Genomic DNA, 22,879 nt, shown 5'->3' on the forward strand with positions numbered 1-22,879 from the left:
AAGGGTAAACTCCAGATGATACGCTTGGTCAACGTTCAGGCACACCATTGTTAGTCTTCTTCGAATCCGTTGTCTGCCCGATTCATCCTGGATTCCTCGTCTTCTTGATGGCATTCGGTTGAATTACCAGATTCTTCGGTTGATAATCTGAACTGAAATATAAAATAATATTAACATCGTACGTCAAATAAGCTACATATTAGTGATACGTTCGCCACAGTTACATATTTTTAAAATATTATTTATATCGTACGATACATTTACCTGAATCCTACTGAAATAAAATATTAATTAGCAGTACATTGAAACACAAATACTACAAAACACAAAAAAACAGCATCAAACTTTGATCTTGGTATATTTAAAAATACGATAAATATCAAGATCAAAATTTGATTTGGTAGATCTTACACCGCAACGCACCATTCTAAGGTGATCTACCCACGTTACGGGTGACAAATTTCGTTCAAAATGGGTCCAAATTTCGCTCACTCTAAAAGACGTAGAATTCGCCTAAATATGTTAATTTTCAAAACGTAGAATGCTCGTACAATACCAATGAAACCATAGAGTGTAGATTAAATCGATGTTTGTGACGAAATATGAGCGAATATTTGCTGTTTCCCATGTTCGTCTCGGATGTTTACATTAAAATTTCCAAAATCTGTAGTTTTAAGGGTTATTATTTTCGACGTTTGTTTTGCTCTTTTATTCAAATCCTAATAAAACAATATATTGTTTACTATTTGAATCAAATGTTCACTAACCCATCAGTAAAGGTCAGTAATGTGAATTACTTTTTTTACATTTTTTTAATTGTAGCTTTTTACCTTTCTATTATGTGCCATTAATAGGCACATTCCTCGGGAGGTTAGTTCTAGTAAACTGTCGTCTTCCAAATTTGTGTTCTGACAATAAGGCTTACGGCAATAAGTTGCTTGAATGAAACTAGCGGCTGTAAGCTACTACCCCCAATGTTTGGGTAAATAAAATCATCCCGAGCTTACTTATTATTCCCACATTTATAAATTTGTTTTTTTTTACGTAGTTTATGCGCAGTCCCTAGCTAATTTTAAACCAATTAAAATAGTTATTAGAACTATTATTAATAATCGAATCATAGGATGGCTGTGTAGCCATTTGTGTACACATGAACTTCTAAAACAAAGTTATGAAAAAGAGTGCACGAAATTAGGCACCCATACAAATTGTGGGTTCCTAATTTCGCCAACAACAAAAATGTTGAAACAAAATAAGAAAATAACATTTTTAAGTAATTTTATTGCGTATTATAATAAAACATATTAAATTGAAATAATCAAACATAAATTGGAATATTTACCTTTGATAAAGATCGAAATATTTGTTCACTTCCGTGAGTGTTGATTTTCTCGTATCTCTAAATATGGCATCTGCTATTTGCATACATTTGCAATTTATTTTTCAAACTTTGACATAAATCAAATTTTTCATTTCTTTTTTTGTGAATTGTATTGAGATCAAATGCAGTTTTGAGGTTATTGCAAATTTTGGATGATTCCGCTGTTAATTAGATAATAATGCCCTCAGATGTCAGAAGTTAACGAAGTTTGGGCCCGCACGAAATTAGGGCACCCCACGGTACTATACAATCGACAATGGAATGAAACAGTAGTAGCTGTAGTCAAGATCAAGGTCGTTCAAGGCAACCTCTAGTTTGAACGCTTGTCACATATTTGAATTTATAACGGATTTACTTCCGATCTTCATTCATGCGCTTACGTACTTAAGAAAGGCTATTATTTATTCAGCGTCGTCCATGAACCACATACTTTTGAGAGTGGAAAATTCTGAATAAAGCCTACGTTCTATACAAGCATTTAAAGTTCAATGTAGGTCTTCGAATTGATTGATTGATTTAGCTATATTATAGAGACTTTCAGCCCTTGGCTGATTCGTCTGTCGTACCACATCAATGTGTAAAATTGGAAATTTTTAATTAGTAGTTTCGGGGCCATCCATGAAGTACGTCACGGTTCTAGGGGGAAGGGGGGGTTTGTAAAAGTGTTACAAGCAATGTATAAGGTATGGGAAAACCCCGTATGAGGGGGAGGGGGTTTGTCAAAAATTCAAATTTAGCGTGACGTAAACAAACAGCATCACTCACCTTCTTACATGCTCGCACGATCTTCTTCAGGTCGTACTCCGCTGACAGGCCCTGGACAGTGGTTAGTGTTTTGCGACCATTTCTCTGCTGGATTCTTATGTGCACGAGTCCGTCTTGTACATCATCATCAGCACCCTTTATTGCATCCGCAAATGGGTCTAGACGCGCGGTAGGTAGAAGAGAAGAAAAACAAAGAATGATTAATAATGTGATGAAATGCATTGAAGTGCACTGAGTGAACAACAAAGAACTCTGTATGTATTCGATTGCACCGAATGAGCAATCACACACCAACTCATATAAGGTACACTACTATTCGGTGGTATACTACAAAAGTCCGTTATTCAATCAGTCGGGGTAGTTGTAGTAAACGTTCAAGTGGGGACTGCTGTTAAATGACTGCGCGTTGCGGTTGATTCAAGCTGACTCACGATCACGACAGGCAGGGTCGGCTGCCTATACAATAAATAACAAGAAGCAAGAAGCTGCCGCCGCTTTTGCGTCTTAGTTTGGTGGAATTTCACAAACTGTGCAAGGCAGACGACGATGTATAGAGTGAATCGAGTGGTGGAGTGGAATACGCTAAATTGCGTTACGCACATGAGCTAATGCGAAATTGATTGGACGGGGACAGTCTATTGCACCCTAGGTTCATCAAGTGTATCGGTATAAATTCAAAGCAAGCAATAGTTGAATCAACAACCTTTTTAGGAACTCGTCTATCCGTGATAACCAAAAATTTAGTAATACAGTAATTTTTATAATTAATAACTGGTTATTTTTGAAGGCAAATTACTATATCGCATTTAACAGGGGTTCTCAAATAATTTAAGATTGTGACCTACTGAAACGAGCCCATCCCAAGTAACATTTGAAGTTTTGTTCGGCTCTATAAGAGATCTTCATGACCAATTTTATAAAACTCGCAATAAAACTAATTTATACTTCAAAACCTCTTGATAACCTCTTTAAGAGCATCTTCCGGCGAAGTGGACCACTCTCGGAGAGGTTTTGCAAATCGTATTAAGAGTTTTGTTTTAAAACCTAGTTGATTTTTTTTCCATTCTTGAAAAGAGGTTATATATGATGGTTGTTGTTGTTTTTTTTTTTCAGCGAAAATTATGACAGCTCCAGATGCCGAGAAGCTTCTTCGATGGCACGTAAAGTTCAGGAGGAAACATCATTCATAGGTAGAAAGCGATCGTTTCAAAATAAAATTTTAGTAGTTATTGTGTTGATAAGCTTATGCACATTCAATTTTACCGTGAATATTGGGGTTGCAGAAACATAAAATTAATGCGCTTCGAAAATGGTGAATATTATCAACTTGGAATAAAATAAATCAATTAACCAATTTAGTAAAACTGTCGCGAATCACAAGAAAACTAAGCTGAGAAAGTTATTTGTGTCAGCATGTTATGGAAATGGCGGCACATTATCAATTCATTGCTTGTTTGAGCAAAAACAACTATTTTCCATTCACGTCAGCTAATTCTTCAATATGGCGACGACCATGATTAGCGAAAATAAAGGAATTGTTACTTAGGATCTAATAAATACAATCAAGTCTACCTCGTTTGGCATAATGACCGTTTGGTGTAACAATAAATGAAATAACATTTTAATGTATAATTTTCCGCAAAAATATACCATGTCGCTATCAAGCATTGCTTCGAACATATAAAAAAAATCATGCGTATCGTCAATTTGACCTGAAAATGATCATAGGTATCGTAATCCAGGGTAACATTGATCAGAATTTTCGATCTTTCTTAAATAATTCTCTTGTTAAAGCAAACGTTACATGTTTTATATTTTTAAAACAAGTACAGACCCTCTGAATATGTGTTAAGCTACCGGAAAAAGGATTGTAAAACTTTAAAATATGTTTAAATTTAATTTTTGATTTTGTTGATTTGGGGTTCGTTTGTGTTGAAAATATCCTTACTTACTAAATTCGGGGCCGCTGATTTCGAATATGTTGCCCAAATTCTTACAAGTTTTGTACTTTTTGAGTTATTTTAGGATTAAAATCTTCCAAACCGCGAATAACGCCTAAAGGTAGGCAATGATTTAAGCAATTGATAGTCTATTTTCAATAAATCATATATTTCATGCAAAAAGAGTGTTTTCATAAAAAAGTTCGTTTATTAAATCCAACTCTAGGATTATCATATTGAAGTAATACAGTGATTTTTAATCTCATATTGTAGTATTCACGCCAAGCATGAATGTTTGACAATGTATCTCATTTCGTTAAGGAACACAGTTATGAAAAAATCGATTCATTTCAATGTTTATGAAATTCAATTTTCATTAATTGCATGTCATTTAATAGCTCAATGATAGCAGATTACTATATACCATTCGATAGCTGAAACTGATCAATGTAAAATGCTTGTTTGAACATTTCATGAGGCCGGTCAAGCCGATCAATGTTACCCCGCTGATCAATGATACCCCGTTTTACGGTAACAGCCTTTCCGATCGCTCCCTTATTCTGTTATTCAACATGCAATCTCTCGCTTCCGATCCAAACTGCGAACGAACAGCAACGAATAACAACATCAAGCGAATAGGGCACTGCAAGCCGCGGTTGCTATGATAAGGAGGTCCTTCTGGGATTCCTAAAAGAAATACTTCGCAATTTCCCTACAAATTTGTTTTAGGACTCTTCCAAGAGTTTCACGTTGAAATTCTGGGGTTCTTCCAGGAGATTCTTCTCAGATTTCGTCTGTAATTCCTTCAAGAGCTCTTGCTGGGATTCCTCCAGAAGCTACTTCCAAGATTCTTCCAGAGCTTTTTGATCCTCCTTTGGCATTAGGGTCACTTTTTACCCAAACCGTACACTACGTCGGCGAGCTGTTCCCAACGTGATGCAAAAGGAAGGTTAAGGAATACCTTCTGAGATTACTCCAGAAATTCCTAGATTTCTTCATCCTCCAGGAATTCCATCCTAGATACTCCTAATAGTTTCTTTTAGAATATCTTCAGAAGTTTTTTTTTTACTTCCAGAAGGTATTGCTGGGAATTCTATCAATTTTACACGGGATTCCTCAGGGAGTTCTCTCGGGGACTGCTTAAGGAATTTGTTCCGAGATACCTTCAGAAACTCCTTCCAAAATTAGGTCAAGGTTTCCTTCCAGGAATCATACGCGAGATTCCTGTCGGAGTTCCTTCTGAGATCCTTCCAGGCATCATAAGCAGGATTTGTACCGGAGTTCCTTCTGGGATTTCTTCAAAAATTCTTGCTGAGATCCTTCCAGGAATCTCACAAAAACTTTCCTCCAGAAACTTCTTCGGAATTTTTGCCAGAGTTCCTTCCGGGATTCCTTCAGAAACTTCTTAAATTGATTTAAGATTTTTCTCTGAGATTCCTACAGTAATTCCACCGGGAACTTCTTCCAGGATTTCTCCAAGAGCCTCTTACGTGATTCCTCCAGGAACTACTTCCAGGATTCTATCAGGGATTCTTCGGATTTTTTTCTGTGCTTTTGTCAGGTATTGCTTCTAGAATTCTTTAGGAACTCCTTCCTGGATTTCTTCGGGAACTTCTTCCGGAATTCCTCTTGGAACTCATTTCGGGAAGTTCTTCTGGAATTATTGCTCGAATAGGAATTCGAGCCTGAATTTGTGGCCTGAATATAAAATTTAACTTAAAGCTGTGATCAACATGCCTACCATGAATGAACAAAAGTATTTTGTGAGTCATCTGATGTACAGTAGCGTTGATGAGAGGCGATTTTTTGAAAGACAGTATTCCCACCGAGTTTTAATACACATCTAAAAAGTCGTGAAAAAAGTGAACTGTAATAGCAGAGGATGTGTTCTTCTTCTTTATGGCTCTACGTCCCCACTGGAACTTGACCTGCCTCACTTCAACATAGTGTTCTTTGAGCACTTCCACAGTTATTAATTGAAGGGCATTCTTTGCATGAAGTTGTATATTTTGCGGCAAGGACAATGATACACTATGCCCAGGGAGTCGAGAAAACTTTCCCGACGGGAACGGGAATCGAACCCGCCGTCTCCGGATTGGCGATCCATAGCCTTAACCACTAGACTAACTGGAGACCCCAGAGGATGTGTTCTGATGTTTATTTCTCCTCCTCACAATAATTTGAGGTTTGGATTGCTCCGATCTTTTGTAGATGGTATCTGCAGGGTCAGTAGTGGCCAGTTATTAGACTGGTGTAGATATTGAAATCCCTTTTGTTGAGACCTCTAACCGTTGTTGGGGTTTCTTGGGGTTTATCGTGACGAGCTTTTTGGATTGGCTCCTATGGAGAAGTGCATTCTAGTTTGACTTGATTTGACTGACCATTTATTTGTCCAGTTCCATTTTCAAGTCTAAATAATAAAGACAGAAAAATAAAGCTTAGATCGTCTCTGTTTTTACAAAATCTATGAATTTCAACAAAATCGCACGAGTTTAACTTTGCAAAATGATCTGTTCAGTATAACTTATTTTATTTAAAATTGAGATGTCTTAGAGCCATGTTTTTAAAATAGTTTGGGTCCAAATGCCGGATATTACACTATATCATAGAAATGAGCCTATAGATACAGAACAAACAATCTACAACTGAAACTCTGCGATATCTCAGCAGAAATTTTTATCCTTTTTTCGAGTTTGGTGAGAAAATGATTTCAGGGAAATATTGCGACATTTGCACCCATTTAGACTCAATCCCAATTCATTATTATCACAGTCGAATTTCGCACACGACTTCGCAGTGGCTAGCGTACAGAAGTTCGGTTGAGTTCATGACAGAGGCTTCGCATACACAACAGGTAAACAAAATAAGTTTGGTTAGTGTGAAATATCGCTGGATGATGGATTCTCAAATTATCGCAGTAGTCTAAACATTAACAAGAAACCCAATACCATATCGAAAAATAGTACAGATACCACTTAGAGCAACATTAACGGCGGCTACTATTCGAGTAACCCACGCAGCGCTACCATTTTGACTTAACCACCCTTTTCCACACCGGTAGCAATCAAATCAGTCACCTTGATTCGTATCGGGAGGGCTGTCATATTCCCATATAATTTTTAGCAGCGCAACTGTCCCGCTACTATATTTGGTCACCCACCCATAGCGCTACTATTTTGCGAGCGCATCCAGCAGCGACCGGTAAAGTTTGCTGCAATGATGGAGGGCTGCCAAACGGGGTATAGAAGCGCACCGTTAAAGGTGCTCTTATCTCTTCATATTGTTTTCCTGTGAAGCCATAAGATCGTTTCAATGAAATTGCGCGACCCTTTCTTCGCAAAAAAAAAAAAATGTGAATCTGCAGTCATTCAATATAAAAAACTTTCGACTTTTTGGAGAAGTTGTGATTTTCAATTTAGTTTGGCAATCTAATTAGTTACAAACAGTAACTAAATAGAAGCTGCAAAAGATAACGTTTGACAGAAGTTGCGAAAGAAATAAGATTGAGAGAAATTTGAATCAGCTTTGAAATAAATTACAACATGGTAGGTATATTTGCTGGAACGCAACTGCGACGCGATTTTAAATTGTTCAAAGCCATACAGACAGGGATGAGAACACTCACTTGCAAAGAGTTACACTCACTTGCTATTTTCTCAGTTCAGAAGCGTGCAATCAACAAACGATGCATGGACGACTTTTGGCTTGTGGTTTTGTCTAAAAGTTTGTCGAATAGAGCAGGGGTCGCTCACGCATTTCAAAGTCGTGACAGAGCTGTAAAAGCGACTCTCCACGAGGTGAGTGTAATTTACATTCACCTCGTGGAAAGTTTCCTTCGCAGCTCCCTCACGACTTCGATATTCGTGTGCGACTCCTACTCTATTTTGCAAACTTTTAGACAAAACCACAAGACAAAAGTCGTCCATACTTCGTTTTTTGATTGCGTGCTTTTGAGCTGAGAAAACAGCAAGTGAGTGTAACTCTTTGCAAGAGAGTGTTCCCATTCTTGCATACAGATACAGCCACGCATTCGCGAAATGCGCGACTAAATTCAGACAAATCCGCGAAAATCGCGACCAAAAATGATGGATCCGCGAAATCCGCGTCGTGGCACATAAATCCGCGAAAACCGCGACTGTTGTAACGGCCCTGTACATTGTCATATCCAAGGATGGGAACACTCACTTGCAAAGAGTTACACTCACTTGCAGTTTTCTCAACTCAGAAGCGTGCAATCAAGAAACGATGTATGGATGACTTTTACCTTGTGATTTCGTCTAAAACTTTGCTGAATAGAGCAAGGGTCGCACACGCATACCGAAGTCGTGAGGAAGCTGCGAAGGCAACTCTCCACGAGGTGAATGTAAATTACACTCACCTCGAGGAGAGTCGCTTTCACATCCTTGACCTTGGGATTCGTGTGCGACCCCTACTCTATTCGGCAAAGTTTTGGCAAAATCACAAGGCAAAAGTTGTCCATACATCGTTTCTTGATTGCACGCTTCTGAGCTGAGAAAATAGCAAGTGCATGTAACTGGTTGCAAGCGAGTGTTCCCATCCCTGGTCATATCGTAATGATTAAGCGTCATGACGGAAACTTCCGTATTGTTTTGAAATTTAATTTTTCACCTGGTCCAAGCAAATTTGGACTAGTCGTTGTATTTAACACATAAAGAGGATATAATCATAATTTAAAGGATTCAAGCAATAACAAAATCCATCAATTTGTAAGTAATTGCCTTGTTTAACCCTTTATAAGGCCGAGAAAACTAGAAGAGTTGTCAACGCATACTATTATGGAAATGATTATATAAATGATTGCATGTACGAAACAATTTTTGTTTGAAAAAAAGTTTCAAAAATCTAGGTGGCAATATTCTTGCCACTGCCCGTTTAGGGTACTTTTCTTTATTTGACTTCGACAAAAAGCAGGAAAAGAGATTTTAGAGTGAATTAGGGCTTAACCCATAATATAAACTGTGTGGTTCAGCTCATGTCAACCCATCATTTGATTATTTCTTAAAATATTTACCAAATCGATAGTTTTACAATAAGTTTGAGCTAATTTTCTTCACACGGTCAAATTTTGCCATTTTTGAGACTACAAATGGCTTCCAAATTGTTGTTCAAGCTTTGTTTATTACCAAAAAAATACCAGGCGTTGTTTAGTAATTCCAATTTTGAGTAAACCAAAAAAAAGTTCGAAATAAATTGTTATTAAACAGAAAAAAATACAAACAGTAGGTGGCAATATAGTTGTCATGATCGAAAAATGAGCAAATATTGTTACAAATTGCTAAATAACCATAACATTTTTACAGAGAATTCTCACCTCAAGCAGCTGTTCCAATTCCAAAGAAGAATTCTAAAGCTCAAAGAACTGCTTTCTTCATTGGACAACTAAAGGTGATATTCTGATTAACATTTATTGGCTTTTTTCGGTGACTTCAATACTACTCAAAGGAAGAGTATGAAAGTAATACTCTCTCGAACTGTTAAAATGACTATGACGAAGTCATGCGGTTATTAGAGTAAATAGAGGTGATATAATCAATATAACAGCATTTCTAGTGCCCACCGATAGATTCGAACACATCTTATCTTAATAATAATAGTTGCTCAAAGATGTTGAACTAGCTCTGGCAAACCACCAGTGGGACGCAACTCAGAGTTTGGGAAACGCTTGGCTTGGTACACGGCAAGTATGTAATGCGTAGTTTCAATCTTTTGGATAATGTAAAAATAGATGGTTCCAGAGTATAGAAGGGACAACCTACTGGATCCTAATTTTGGTTCGAAGTTGATAATAGCATGGAACACACTTGATACGTGGCTGTCATTATCGACCTGAGCGAAGTGCTATTAAAAGATCCCATTCCAAATTAAAGTGCAAAACTTTCATCCCGTTATCCTTGCTACCCACACCTTCACACCAATACAATCGCCCCAACACCTCGCCATCGTCACACGACTCTAGGCCAGGCAAGGCAGGCAAGCCATACGGTGCTGTGGTGTGGAATGGTATTGGTTTGCGGAAGGCGACTCATCAAGGTAGTCGATTGAAGAGAAAGTAGATAGCCAGCAGGTAGTGGAATCCACTAAACAGGAAACCCAGGAAATGGAATGCGTCATCGCAACGTACTTTTCCATCACTCTGCTGCACCATGATGTTCCTCCATCAGATAAGCTGATGGAAGTTGACCCAAAAATACACCATTCGATCGAGGCGCACAATCTCGTTCATTCGTGGCCAGAAGCAATCAATATCACTGCACCCCTCAAGGCGAAATGCATTCTATTTGAACACGGATGCATGATTCACTTGGTCCACTACACGGAGCTACTAAAGACGACGAAGATCCAATCTTTCTGGAAATAGCAATCTATCATTCGTCTTGATGCCCCATCATCAAATCAATCGAATAAAAAGCATTCACATTCTTCGCTAACGTGACCGTGCTGCTGCTGTGGGTAGGAAACGCAGTCAGCATTTCAATTACCCCCGCACACAGGCAGCGGCCATCTTGGAATATCGCGAGACACACGAATCCGCACTACCGCGACCGACCGAACAGCAGCCATTCAAAGGAATTTCCCACACCGAATCCCGTTCCGGGGAAAAAGTACTTACCGAATGTATTTAGATTCTGGATGGACATACGATAAACAAAATTTACACGGAGAAGAAAAGTAAGCTCTGCCTTCGATGGGCGCGCGCTGGGAAAACTTGGATTCCGCTTTTTTTCTGATCACTCACTCACAGTGGCGTGGAAACGAGGGCTGGCTGATGCTTTTACTTCCCTGTGTGAAGTTTTCTTCCTTTGCTTTTTGCTTTTGTTCGCACTTGTGATTTCAATCACACACACTACGCGTGGCTTCTTGCTGGCTTGCCTGACCGATGTTGAATGAAACGGGCCCGCTTCGGCTTGGGGAGTTCGTTCGTCGTCCGCCGTCGTGTGCTGGCTCGTGGGTGCGGATTGACGTTTATGTCAATTCTAGTACTGCAGTGCGAAATGTCAAAACTCAGCGGAAACACGGAGAATAAAATAGCGGAAAAATAATTCTCGGATAACATTTGAAAAGTGTCTATTTATCAAGGGGTTTCCAACTAACCCAAATTATTATACCCTTTTCTATGGAAAAACTTTCTCCGATGTAATATTTTAAAACCTTCTGCAATTGAAAATAATATAGATTGAATACTTGTTCGGGTGATGAACCAACCTTTTGTAGCAGCCGTGTTTGCCTTAGTAGCAGCTCAAACTGCAATTAAACTTGTTACATCCTGGAGTTCGGGGTGGCCGAGACACATTGCAGTGTAATGAAACTCCAGGTGTAAACGAATAAACAAATTAAAATGTAACTTTATTAACATAAAAGATTACATGACTATGACGCGACACGTACATGGTAGGACGACTACAATACTTCTAATTCTAATCTCCGCTTTTGTGCATCAACCGATCGCATATTGAAATGCTATCGGCGAGCAAGCAGAGCGGCGAGAGTTGAGAGATGTTCAGTGGTTCTCAACATCTCCCCCTCTGAATGGTTGACGATGTTTCCATGGCAGCGGTCTTCGGACGTGGGAAGAGCGGTGATGGTGGACAGTGTTTATAGCATGGTCAGGGATCATATTGACGAGAACAGCTGATCGATGATCGGAGCTTGATCCTGGTTCCACCATGGTTGACTATCCACACGAAAACATCACTGAATACCGATACACGTCCACTTGTTGAATCCATCGGATGCCCTGGGATGCCCATTCCGGTCCAGGAAATGTTGGACAAACTTTGGATTACCCTGATGATAACTGGTGATATATTCCACTGCTGAGACATCAAATTCCTGGATGACACTTTTGGTGTTGATCGGTTCGAAAATAATTATTGCCTCCCGACGTGATCCGACGTTGTACGAATTGGACACCTCTGCCGTATATTCGCTCTGTTGTGTGTGTTCGAGTTCGTTTTCTTCACTGCCGCCGGGGGCTATAGGTACGGCGATAGGCGTTTTTGATTGTTGTTTCTGCTGCTGCTGCTGTTCATCACACTGAGTCGTCGTTACCGTCGCCGGCGCGGGAACAATCAGCTGGTTCATTGAAGACTTCTGCTGATGTCGCTCGTTTATTGCCGTAGTAGCGAGCGACGACGTTTGGATATGGAGCTTGATACGATGTTCCTTGCAGTTGCGTGATGATCGGGGACGACTGTTGCTGGTTGTGTGCTTGTTGTCGGGTACTCCAATACATCGAAAACCAATGGAATTGCTGATTTATTAATTCCATGGTATGTTGGTACTGAAGCTGCAGCAGCTGTTGCATACCTTCGAAGTACCTTTCACTAGCTTCTCGCATCTGCTCCGACTGCTTCTGACCGAGTGAAAACTGGACGGTAGAAGGTGGCAGTGGTGTTTGTTGTACCACTACTGGCTGCGCATAACACAATGGCGGATTGCTGAATGGCTCATTGAATTCAGCTGGCCGTTGATGCGAGTGACTGTACTGATTTTGATAGATGTTATGGTGCTGTAGAGGATGAATTTCCACGGGTTGATGTGATGACGATGATGAGAATGATGGAGTGTTTTGGTTCTGGTGTATTGATTGCAGAACCGGCGAGTGTAGCCACTGACCCACTTGATGCTGATGCAGGTTCTGTCCAGCCGATGACACTGAAGGCTGGCGCTGGGCTTGATCACTCCTCGTGAAGTCCATTGTGTCGTCCATCTTCTCTCCGCGGAAAAATGATCGCGTCGCGGCTCCTCACTGCACGCACGGTTACGAATTACTCGTCGCCACTGTTACATCCTGGAGTTCGGGGTGGCCGAGACACATTGAAGTGTAATGAAACTCCAGGTGTAAACGAATAAACAAATTAAAATGTAACTTTATTAACATAAAAGATTACATGAATATGACGCGACACGTACATGGTAGGACGACTACAATACTTCTAATTCTAATCTCCGCTTTTATGCATCAACCGATCGCATATTGAAATGCTATCGGCGAGCAAGCAGAGCGGCGAGAGTTGAGAGATGTTCAGTGGTTCTCAACAAAACTTTATTTCACTTTTACTTATTTTAACAAATTCAATGGGACTTACAATATTTGGTTTTACATTCCTCTTTCTCAAACTCTTACAGCTTCCTTTTCAGCTCACCGCCGCCGGTATTGCTCCTCCAACAAACTCCTAAACAATATCCAAATACGGGAATGAATTCATCTAGCGCACAACATAATTCACTACTTACTTCCGAAACATATATTACAACGCTAAATTCAATTCTTCGCAAACCTACTCTTGACAATTTTCACTATAAAATCCTTTATTGGATTCCTAAACTTTTTGATTTTAATATTCTATCTCGCTACTGTTTCTCCTTGTTTTTGTTTTCAATAAGCAACATACACACCGATGCATTCGATCAGTTGATAAAATACTACCACTCGAATTCTGACTGCCAGTTAATGCGGTCGTGCTGTTCTACGGAGTGCGGCGTCACAACAATACTGATGTTTTGAGGAAAGAAACTCGATGACATTTAGTTTTTAAAATCTACTGGCTAAAGCTACACACTTATTTTAGAGTCCCTTGTTCGGCTCGAGTTCGGCTGTTCTATTTTCGGTAAAAGTTCGGATTACCGAAGCTCAGCACAGTTTTACCGAAGTACAGTTATTTTTTACCGAACGTTTAGTAAACGTTACCGATGATTCGGTAGACTTTACCGAACGTTCGGTAATTTTTTGCGGAACTTCGGTAATTTTTTGCTGAACATTCGGTAATCTGAACTTTTACCGAAAATAGAACAGCTGAATACGGTACTTTATTTTAAGTGTGTAAGTTTCCTGTTGCCAAGCAGAGCTCGAAGTAGAGCCAGCGGCGTCATGGTCGCAATTTTTTCCGCAGTCAAGTTCGCAGATTGTGAACAATCCTCGGTACTCACTTTTCGTAATTTATGTTTAGTCCCTTACTGTCAGAGCTGTCAGATCAGTGTAACACGCTAAATAAAATTTACACAAAAGGCAATTTACACGGAAAAAAATACACGGTTATGAATATTTATTGGGTACCGGACTGGTCACCGAAAATTTGATCGTTTTCTTTGGTACATCGAGGTCTTGAAATTAGTCTATGGTAGAGCGCTCAAGTAAAATTTCACCTTTTTCCGTAAGTAATTTTGACATTTGTTTAACTGACAGCATTTTAACGAAACGATACTGTAAGAAGGATGTGAAGAAAATGACACCAGGTTGTTGTTCACGATTTGGACGATTTGGAGAGAAATTTCGTTCGTTTCCTCAGGGAATGTTATTGAAATTTAAATGTACTTTTCGCACGCGTGTAGGGAAATTGATTCAATTTTAAACTTTTGGGTGGGCTTCTGGGGAAAATCCAGATATGTAGTAAGATTCCAACGGAGTTGTGAAGCTTTCCAAGGAAAATACTGATTAGAGACATTGCGCTGGAATTCTGTGGGAACTTTTAATGGTACATATTACAGAGAGAACTAAGGTTAGATACTATTGCCCGTTGTGAAGATTTATAGATTCCGAGGCAAATAAATGATTAGGCTTATTTTCAGCGTAGGTGCGTTATAAATATATGTTTACAATGCAAAACTATCACCAAATGTGTACCTAACAGCACAACGTAAAATATTCACCAGGACGCGGTCTGGTTTTATATCTGTGGGCCCACGCAAGAAAAATCCACGCAACTAATTTTCGCGCAGGAGTCTAAACAGGTGGAATCTCCGCAATATTTAAAAATTCTGCAATTTTGGCGTTCGGACTACAATGGAAGGAATTCTGCTGGGACTCTGGCGGTTAATTTATGGATTTGTTGAAGAAATACCTACTAGGACAATGCTTCACGGGAAATTTAATAAAGATTCACGAAGGATTCTTTGTGATGAATCTTCTGGCATTCCGTACGAAGGTTTTTCTCTGGGATTTCGCATCCTTCCTCCAGCAACTTCTTCTGGGATTCCTCCAGAACCTCCTTCTAGATCTCCTCTAGGAGTTAATTTTTGGGTTCCTCCTATAGTTTCTTCTGGTATTACTCCAGGAAACTAGCCATTTTAAGATTACACCAAGAGAGGCATCAGTGAAATTTCTCTAATAATTCCTCCAAAGATTCCTCCAGAAATTCCTCCAGGTACCCATTCAGGGATGCCTCCAGAGATTCCTCCAGAAATTGCTCCAAAAATTCCTCCGGATATTCTTCCGGAATTCCTACGGAGGTCCAGGAATTCCTCCGAGGATTCTTTTAGGAATTCCTCCGAGGATTCCTCGGAAGAATCTCTGGGAGGGTTCCTGAAGGAATCTACGAAGAAAATCCTGGAGGAATCTCCAAAGAAATTACTGCAGGAATTGGGGGAATTCCAGGAGGAATCTCCGGAGGAATTCCTGAAGGAATCTCCGAAGTAATTCCTGGAGGAACCTCCGGAGAAATTTCTGGAGGAATCTCCGGATAAATTCCAGGAAGAATCCCCGGAGGTATTCCTTGAAGAGGAATTCCTGGAAGAATCTCTGGAGGCATTCCTGGAGGAATCTCCGGAGGAATTTCTGGAGGAATCTCCGGAGAAATTTCCGGAGAAATGTCTGGAAGAATTTCCGGAGGAATCTGCGAAAGAATTCCCGAAGGAATCTCCGGAGGATTTTTTGGAGGAATCTCCGGCGGAATTATTGGAGAAATCTCGAAAGGATTTTCTGCAGATTTACTCCAGAAAATGCTCTGATGATTGCTCCATAAATTCCTTCGGGGATTCCTCCAGAAATTCTGGAAGAATTGCACGGGAATTTCAGAGGAACTGCCGGAAAATTCCTGGTGGAATTATTGGTGAACTTCTGGTGGAATTCCCGAGGTAATTTTAGATGAGTTTGTGGGAAACTCCTAGAGGAATACTTGGAAACTCATTGGGGAATTTCTGCAGGATATCCCGGGGAACTCCTACAAGAATTCACGGGGAACTCCTGGGTATATTCCCGGCAAACACCTGAAGGAATTAACGGGAACTTCTGGAGGCATTCCCGGGGAACTCCCGGAAGTTTTATTGGGGGTTTCCTGGAAGAAGAACCTGATAATTTCTGGATGATTTCCCGGGGGAATCCCTGGAGGAATTTCCGGAACACTCCTTGAGGAATTCCCGGGGAACTCCTGGAGGAATTTCCGGGGAACTCCCACGGGAATATCCGGGAAAATCCGGAAGAATTCCTGATAATCTCCTGGAGGAAGAACTGGAAGAGCACCTCTGGATGAATTTCCGTGAACTCCTGGGGGACATTCTAGAGGAAATAGCGGGAAACTCCTGAGAGAACTCTTTTAGAATTTTCGAGAATCAGAAAACCTCAGATTTCTGTTGATAGAGCAAAACAGAGCAAGAGCAATGCTGCAGATTCTCACATAATTCCTTTCTTCCAGGAAACAAACATATTCACCGAGCTGAAGTTGTTCTGAAATTGGGTTTTTAAATCCAGAAAAAATCAATGATTTTATATTTTTGAACGAAAGAGCACCTTTTTCTGAGCCACTATAATTTTTTTTTAAGATTTTTAGAACTTATTTTTGATACCTAAAATCAATTTCAAAGAGATTTTTTTTTCAAATCACCTTTTGACAGCTTGGCAACTGTTTGACAGCTCCGCCCAGTACAAAATCCGACGAGGGATGATTCATCAAATCGCTCCCATACAAACTTCAAATTGATTTTTAAATAGGTTCCCGGGCATCAAAATTCATGAAAATTTGGATTTCAGCTAAGTTTGGCATGCAGATTCAGAATACGGAATTATCTCAACACCGCTAAAGTAGCCAATTAAACGCAGGATATCCGTGCTCATTGTGTTTTGCCGTAGCGCATACGCGCCAACTTGTGACGTAGTTGAGGGGCAAGGCCTTTCAAAACCAATAAAATGCGGAAAATATCGATGCAATTTATCGTGAAAACTAGTGCATTGGACTGAAAAATGTTGAATTTTGTCCAATTTTGGAGAGCTTCGCCCCCCCCACCTACGTCACAATTTGGCGCCTATGCCGCTATGCCGCAGCGGCATACTTGCGGATTTTTTTAGTACGTATACCGCAGTGCTTCCGCATTCCGTTGCCGAACCCATTGCGTTTTCCGCTTCAAACTGATGTTGTTTCTTGAGTTCTTTCCTTGTAATTGTTTTATTAATTTGACGTCAATCAAATAAATAAATAAAATATTTGACGCTGTGTACTACATGCCCAAGGCCCCTGTGTACTAACCCCACGTCTCCACTAGACAGAAATGTCTTGCCATTTTGCTGCCAGAAAGAGAAAATGTAACAGAAATGATCAACACCGCTGCTTTCCATGCAAACAGCGAGAGAACATTTCTGTCATGACACATCTGTCCAGCAAAATGGCAAGACATTTCTGTCTAGTGCATAGTTTCCCAAACTGTGGGTCGCGACCCCCCAGGGGGGTCGCCGGCCATCTGAAGGGGGGTCGCCAGAGACAGTTTCACTCTATTGATATTGATTTAAGTATGGATTTTGTTTTTATTTCATAATATTTGTTAGTTGATGATGGTTACATTAACCCTAAAGTACATATGGTCATAGTAAGGATATAGTTAAATTGCAGCTTTTTTTGATTCGTGAAAAAGTTCAACTTCTTTTTAGTATTTAAGTTCACATTTTTCCCTGGTGGGTCGCGAAAAGTTATACCAGTAGCTAAGGGGGTCGCCAACCAAAAAAGTTTGGGAACCTATGGTCTAGTGGAAACGTCGGATAACAGATAAATGCACCCTGATGTCTTTGGTGCGAAAGAAGAAACAAAAACGAAAGAGAAATGCCACTTTAGCTCACGGAATAATATTGCGTATATCGTATAAAAATACGATAAATTTTATTGTTACAACACCATAATATTATTTACCATGTAATGAATGGTATTTTTTTATCCGGGGGGTGTCTAAAACTCCCAAATTTTGCGTGACGTACTTAATGGATGCCCCTTAAGACATACAGTGTATCAAACAACTGTCCGTACAGCAATGTTTTGATCAAAATAATTTTTCATTCAAATGATCATAACTTTTTTGTATTGCGCCTTTCCCACCCCACTGGACCCCTTTCGCAGTTAGTATAACCGCAGACAGACGTTCAAGTTTGAATCAGCAGTTTGTGTAAAAAACATGGCCGCCACAAATTGCCAAGTGGCAATCAGCGAACAGATGGCGTTAGCGACGTTCATATTCAATCGCTGCCTCACATGTGCGTTGCGACCAACAACTGTCACCACGGTCGTCTTCCAGCCGGATGGCGGGAAAAGACCGCACGTGTTGCACGCTAAAAATGTTCCCACGTAATTTGTGCAGAGTAAATGACTTTCATTTAATGTCTAAAATCTTTTGCACAAATTAGCGCAGGACTCTTGTAAAATATTTTACACATTATTACTTTTATTTTACATAGATTTGCTTGAATAAAACTGCATTGGGATGAACTTAACCCGTATTCGGAAATCTTTGTGAATGTGACGCATATGTAGGAATGACTTTGACAGTGTTTGTTTTGATTTTATTTTTCGGTGGGTGGTGAATTGGGTGATAAGTAAGCGGCTGGAAATACGTGGTTTCTCAAACTGTCAACTGCACGCGACTGCACTGTGGCAATCGGTTGCCTAGGTGTCGCTAGTGAAAATTTACATAGAAAATTTGAATAAATTTGTTCGAGCTAGAACGTCTGTCTGCGGTATAACTGCGGGATCGTGAATAAAACTGCGATTTTGCATCGAATCGTGTCGGTGTCTTCTGCGCACTTATGCATTACAAAGTGCTGAATAAGTGCGCAGAAGACACCAAAACGATTCGATGCAAAATCGCAGTTTTATTCACGATCCCGCACTTATACTAACTGTGTAACGTTTTATTTTATTTGATGTAACAGATCGTGTTGTAAATGGATTATTGTAAAAGAAAACCACATGCGTATGAAAACCCCTGCCTCATGAAATCATTGCCTCGCATTTGAGCTATTCGCGTGCACGAAGGTGATCATCGATCGTTCGCCCTTCGGGTAATATGCCACACGATTACTTTTATGAGAGAGAATTCGGAGATTGTGAACTCTCTCGTGAGCTGTTCGGGAATTCGTCGGTGGCGCAACTTCGGACTTACAGCCCGACGGTGCATGATAGCAGGGATGTGGAGAAGCAGACTTTAGAGTTCGCCAGACGGTCGATCAAATCGGTAGGTCGTATGATCGCTAAGCGCTTCACCGGGATCTCGCTCGATCGCATCCAGTGGAACTTATCGTGAACGTTACAAAGAAAACGTAGTGGGGGTGGAATAAAATGCGAGACCATCCCTGCGCAAAGGGAGCCGATCGAGGAAAGACGAGGCGCTTTATGATGCGTCTTGAGGAGAGACAAAAGCGCCACGCGGGTGCGCTGGATTACTGTGGGAGTCATCGGAATGCGGCGTGGATAGAGTCGGTGATGGCTGTGGCAGTGGAGATGCCTTGGAAGGCGAAGAAATAAGAAGAGGGCAAGATAAAGGGAAGTGCTTCTGATCAGACAGCAGGGTTAAGTGATAGAAAATGTAAAGAAAATATATGTATTGAGTGTGACCTCTGTTTCTTTTGTTGCTTTCTGAGGGAACGCCCCATTCTATTTGATACAACTGCGAAAGGGGTCCAGTTGGGTGGGAACTGCGCAATACATCAATCAAATACATATGTTGAAATTTTGATCAATCATGAACCATATATTAAAGCTCCATTGGTAAAATTTTGAGCGAGATCGAATAAGTTTTCTGAAAGTTATAGAACTTTTAGTAAAACTTATAAGATTTTTGAACACATTTTTAAAACATTATATCTTAGTATGTACTCGATGAAACTTTTTCAATTTTTTTGTGCTACAGCTTATACCTAAGGCTTTCATATGCAGCTTCGTTTGAGGTTTTATATTCACTACAAAAAATATGAAAAATCTGTATATGTTCAGAGTGCCATTTGAGAATTTATCATATTTTGATCAATAAAAGTGCCAAGTGTTTTCAACGTTTTGAAACTCTCTTAATGTAATATTTTTATACAGGACCTACTAAACTACATATGAAGAGTAGGTCCTATGTATTTTTCGTTTAGTTAATGCACTTTTATTGGTGGAAAACGTTTGGCAGATTATATGTGCAAAATATGGTAAATTTTTGAAAATCGTCAACTACATAAGCATATTTTTCATATTTTTTCTAGTGAATATAAAACCTCAAAAGTAGCTGCATATGGAAGCCTTAGGTATCAACTGTAACATAAAAAAGTTGAAAATTTTTCATCGAGTACATTTTGAGATATAATGTTTTAAAAATGTATTCAAAAATCTTATAAGTTGTTCTAAAAGTTCCATAACTTTCAGAAAACTTATTCGTTCTCGCTCAAAATTTTACCAATGGAACTTCAATATATGGTTTACAATTGGACAAAGTTTCAGCGTTTTTGATTGACGCATTAAAAAGTAATAAACATTTGAATGAAAAATTATTTTGACCAAAAAATTGCTGTACGGACAATTGTTTGATACACTGTAGCCTGGCCCGATCTTCTCCAAATTTTTATACAAAATTAGTTGATCAACGTACAGTGAAAATTTGAGAATATGTGATGCACTTTTCAAAAAGGAACAGCTACCTATTTGATCTTGTTTTTTGCCTTTCTCGTACACTAAGTGTACTGGAAAGGCTATATGTGCACTCCAAAAATGACTTTTTTTTTAAGTAAAAATGTTCTCTGTCCCGATTATTTTGTCTATCCTCTGTACGTCACTCTTAGAAGAGAAGAGGTGGTTCTCAAATGTGACACAAGCAATGTACTAAACGTACGAAAAAAAAAAACGTGCACGATAAGGGAGATTAAAATTACCGTTTTTAGCGTGCCGTACTCAATGGATACCCCCTTTCGTAATGAACATTTCGGTAACCATAAAAATCCAACTCGCATAATCGGTTCAATAAACATCTACGTTTAGTTTCAAACGATAATCGCTTTTTTACCGGGTCCCTTCCCCCTTATTCATTGCTTACTTCTTTTCCTCCGGCTTGGTAGGCACCTCCTCGGTGGGTGGATTGGCATCGCGGAAGTTCGGGAACTGCTCCCACGGTGCCGACAGGTCAAACTTGCGGAATTCCTGTGCCAACTCGAGTGGTTCACAAACAACACGTTTCTTCTCATCGTCGTACCGCAGCTCGACGTAGCCGCTCAGCGGGAAGTCGCGCCGCTGCGGATGACCCTCGAAGCCGTAATCGGTCAAAATCCGGCGCAGATCGGGATGGTTGGCGAAGAAGACGCCGTACATGTCCCAGATCTCCCGCTCGTACCAGTTGGCCGCCTTGAACACCTCGTTGGCTGAATCAATAGGGGTCAGCTCGTCCGTGTAGGTCTTAACCCGGATTCGCGAGTTGTACCGAAGCGACAGGATGTTGTAGATTACCTCGAATCGGTACTGACGGCTGGGAACGTCCATGCCGGCGATGTCCACCAGGTTTGCGAACTGGGCCTGATGGTGGTCCTTCAGGAATTGGAGCACTGGGACGACACCCTCGGGGGCAATCAGCACTTCCAGCTCGTCACCGGCGGTGAGCTGCACCTTCTGGACGTACTTTGGCAGGCATTCGGCAACGTATTTGCCAAAGTCGGCCAAATCCGAGCGGGCCACAACGTCCGGCTTGCGGACAGTTGCTGAAAAAGGGGGGTCACAATTAGAACTGCTGAGCAATATTATTCCGGGAAAGGTGGTTTTATTTACGTCGGCTTTCGGCGGCTGCTTCCGATTTGAATCGCACGATAGAAGACGATGGAGCTACAGCTGCACGGGATAGAGCTAGAAGTATTTTTGATTAGAACCCATCGATATAAACATCAGCCCCCAGTATGAGGACGAAACTTACCATTTCCGCTTAGAAGGCCACTGCGGGCCACCGCGGAAATCGAACGCAGTAGCGATGCCATCGTTCCAGAGGCCGTGGAAGTTACGAAAATTCGGGAAATAAGTTCACGAAGTGTTTTTCAGCTCTGCTCCCACTTCACACTTTTATGTAATTCCGTTTGGGCTGGCGAAAAATGACGGATTGCGGAGCGATCGGCTGTCACATTTCTCATCAGGGGTGGCATGAATGAAAACAATCATCGGGAAGTTCTAGTACCGCGCATCGTTTTACCAACGGTGCGGCAGTTGAAACTTTGACAGACAGCGCATCGCCCAGTACTATCAGTGTTTTTGTTGTGGCGTTCGAGTAAGTTAGAAACTGCAATTTTCCCAAAAGTGTTGTAAAAATAGCGAAAACAGCAGTAAATTCTCGTTCAGGAACCATGATTTGCGCGGTTCCCGGCTGTGACGCCTCCGATCAGGAATATCTGGTGGAATTTCCGCGGAATCCCAAACTTGCCGAGCGGTGGCGAGCGGCAATCGAGTTTGGCACCGGCAGACCGGTGCTCGTTGAGAACGACACCACCCGACATAACCAGTTGCAGCAGCTGTGTCTGTCGCACTTTGCTAGCGATGGCCATTCGGAAATTGGCTACCGGGAACCATCGTTGTTCCGTGATCGGTAAGTTAATTAAGAATTATTCTAAAATTTCCTGCTCAAATCTGTTTCAACTGGGAAACTAACCGGGAGAGAGTTCACCTTCCTAGACGGTGGAAAGCGACAACTTGATTATTCAAACATATTTAGTAAATGTTAACTTGTCTGGGAATCATTTGGTATTGGCTGAATCTAAGGAAGTCCTCTATTGTCTCCGATATAACGTGGCAAG

General features: G+C 40.5%; 3 protein-coding genes across 3 annotated transcripts; all 3 read right to left on the reverse strand.

Moving 5' to 3' along the window:
* Positions 1 to 2,146: 2,146 nt before the first annotated feature.
* On the reverse strand, positions 2,147 to 11,023 carry LOC109425666 (eukaryotic translation initiation factor eIF1; the record flags this gene model as incomplete). The annotated part of the gene is given in 2 exon segments (XM_062843638.1): positions 2,147 to 2,304; positions 10,718 to 11,023. Coding segments are annotated over 2 exon segments (186 nt in total), but the record flags the coding sequence as incomplete, so codon positions are not given.
* A 773-nt stretch (positions 11,024 to 11,796) lies between these two features.
* LOC134284638 (uncharacterized) lies at positions 11,797 to 13,808 on the reverse strand. The gene is made up of 3 exons (XM_062843639.1): positions 13,345 to 13,808; positions 12,157 to 13,283; positions 11,797 to 12,080 (listed from the first exon to the last, which is right to left on the reverse strand). The coding sequence occupies exons 2-3, from the start codon at positions 12,815 to 12,817 to the stop codon at positions 11,797 to 11,799; spliced, it is 945 nt and encodes a 314-aa protein (XP_062699623.1). The 5' UTR covers positions 12,818 to 13,283; positions 13,345 to 13,808.
* Positions 13,809 to 21,063: 7,255 nt separating this feature from the next.
* LOC109425667 (NADH dehydrogenase [ubiquinone] iron-sulfur protein 3, mitochondrial) lies at positions 21,064 to 22,199 on the reverse strand. The gene is made up of 3 exons (XM_019700930.3): positions 22,012 to 22,199; positions 21,870 to 21,944; positions 21,064 to 21,802 (listed from the first exon to the last, which is right to left on the reverse strand). Exons 1-3 carry the CDS (start codon positions 22,070 to 22,072, stop codon positions 21,144 to 21,146), a joined length of 795 nt encoding a protein of 264 aa, XP_019556475.2. The 5' UTR covers positions 22,073 to 22,199; the 3' UTR covers positions 21,064 to 21,143.
* Between the last annotated feature and the right edge of the window lie 680 nt (positions 22,200 to 22,879).

The sequence above is a fragment of the Aedes albopictus genome, unplaced genomic scaffold (genome assembly GCF_035046485.1).
Source record: "Aedes albopictus strain Foshan unplaced genomic scaffold, AalbF5 HiC_scaffold_391, whole genome shotgun sequence".
NCBI classification, from domain to species: Eukaryota; Metazoa; Arthropoda; class Insecta; order Diptera; family Culicidae; genus Aedes; species Aedes albopictus.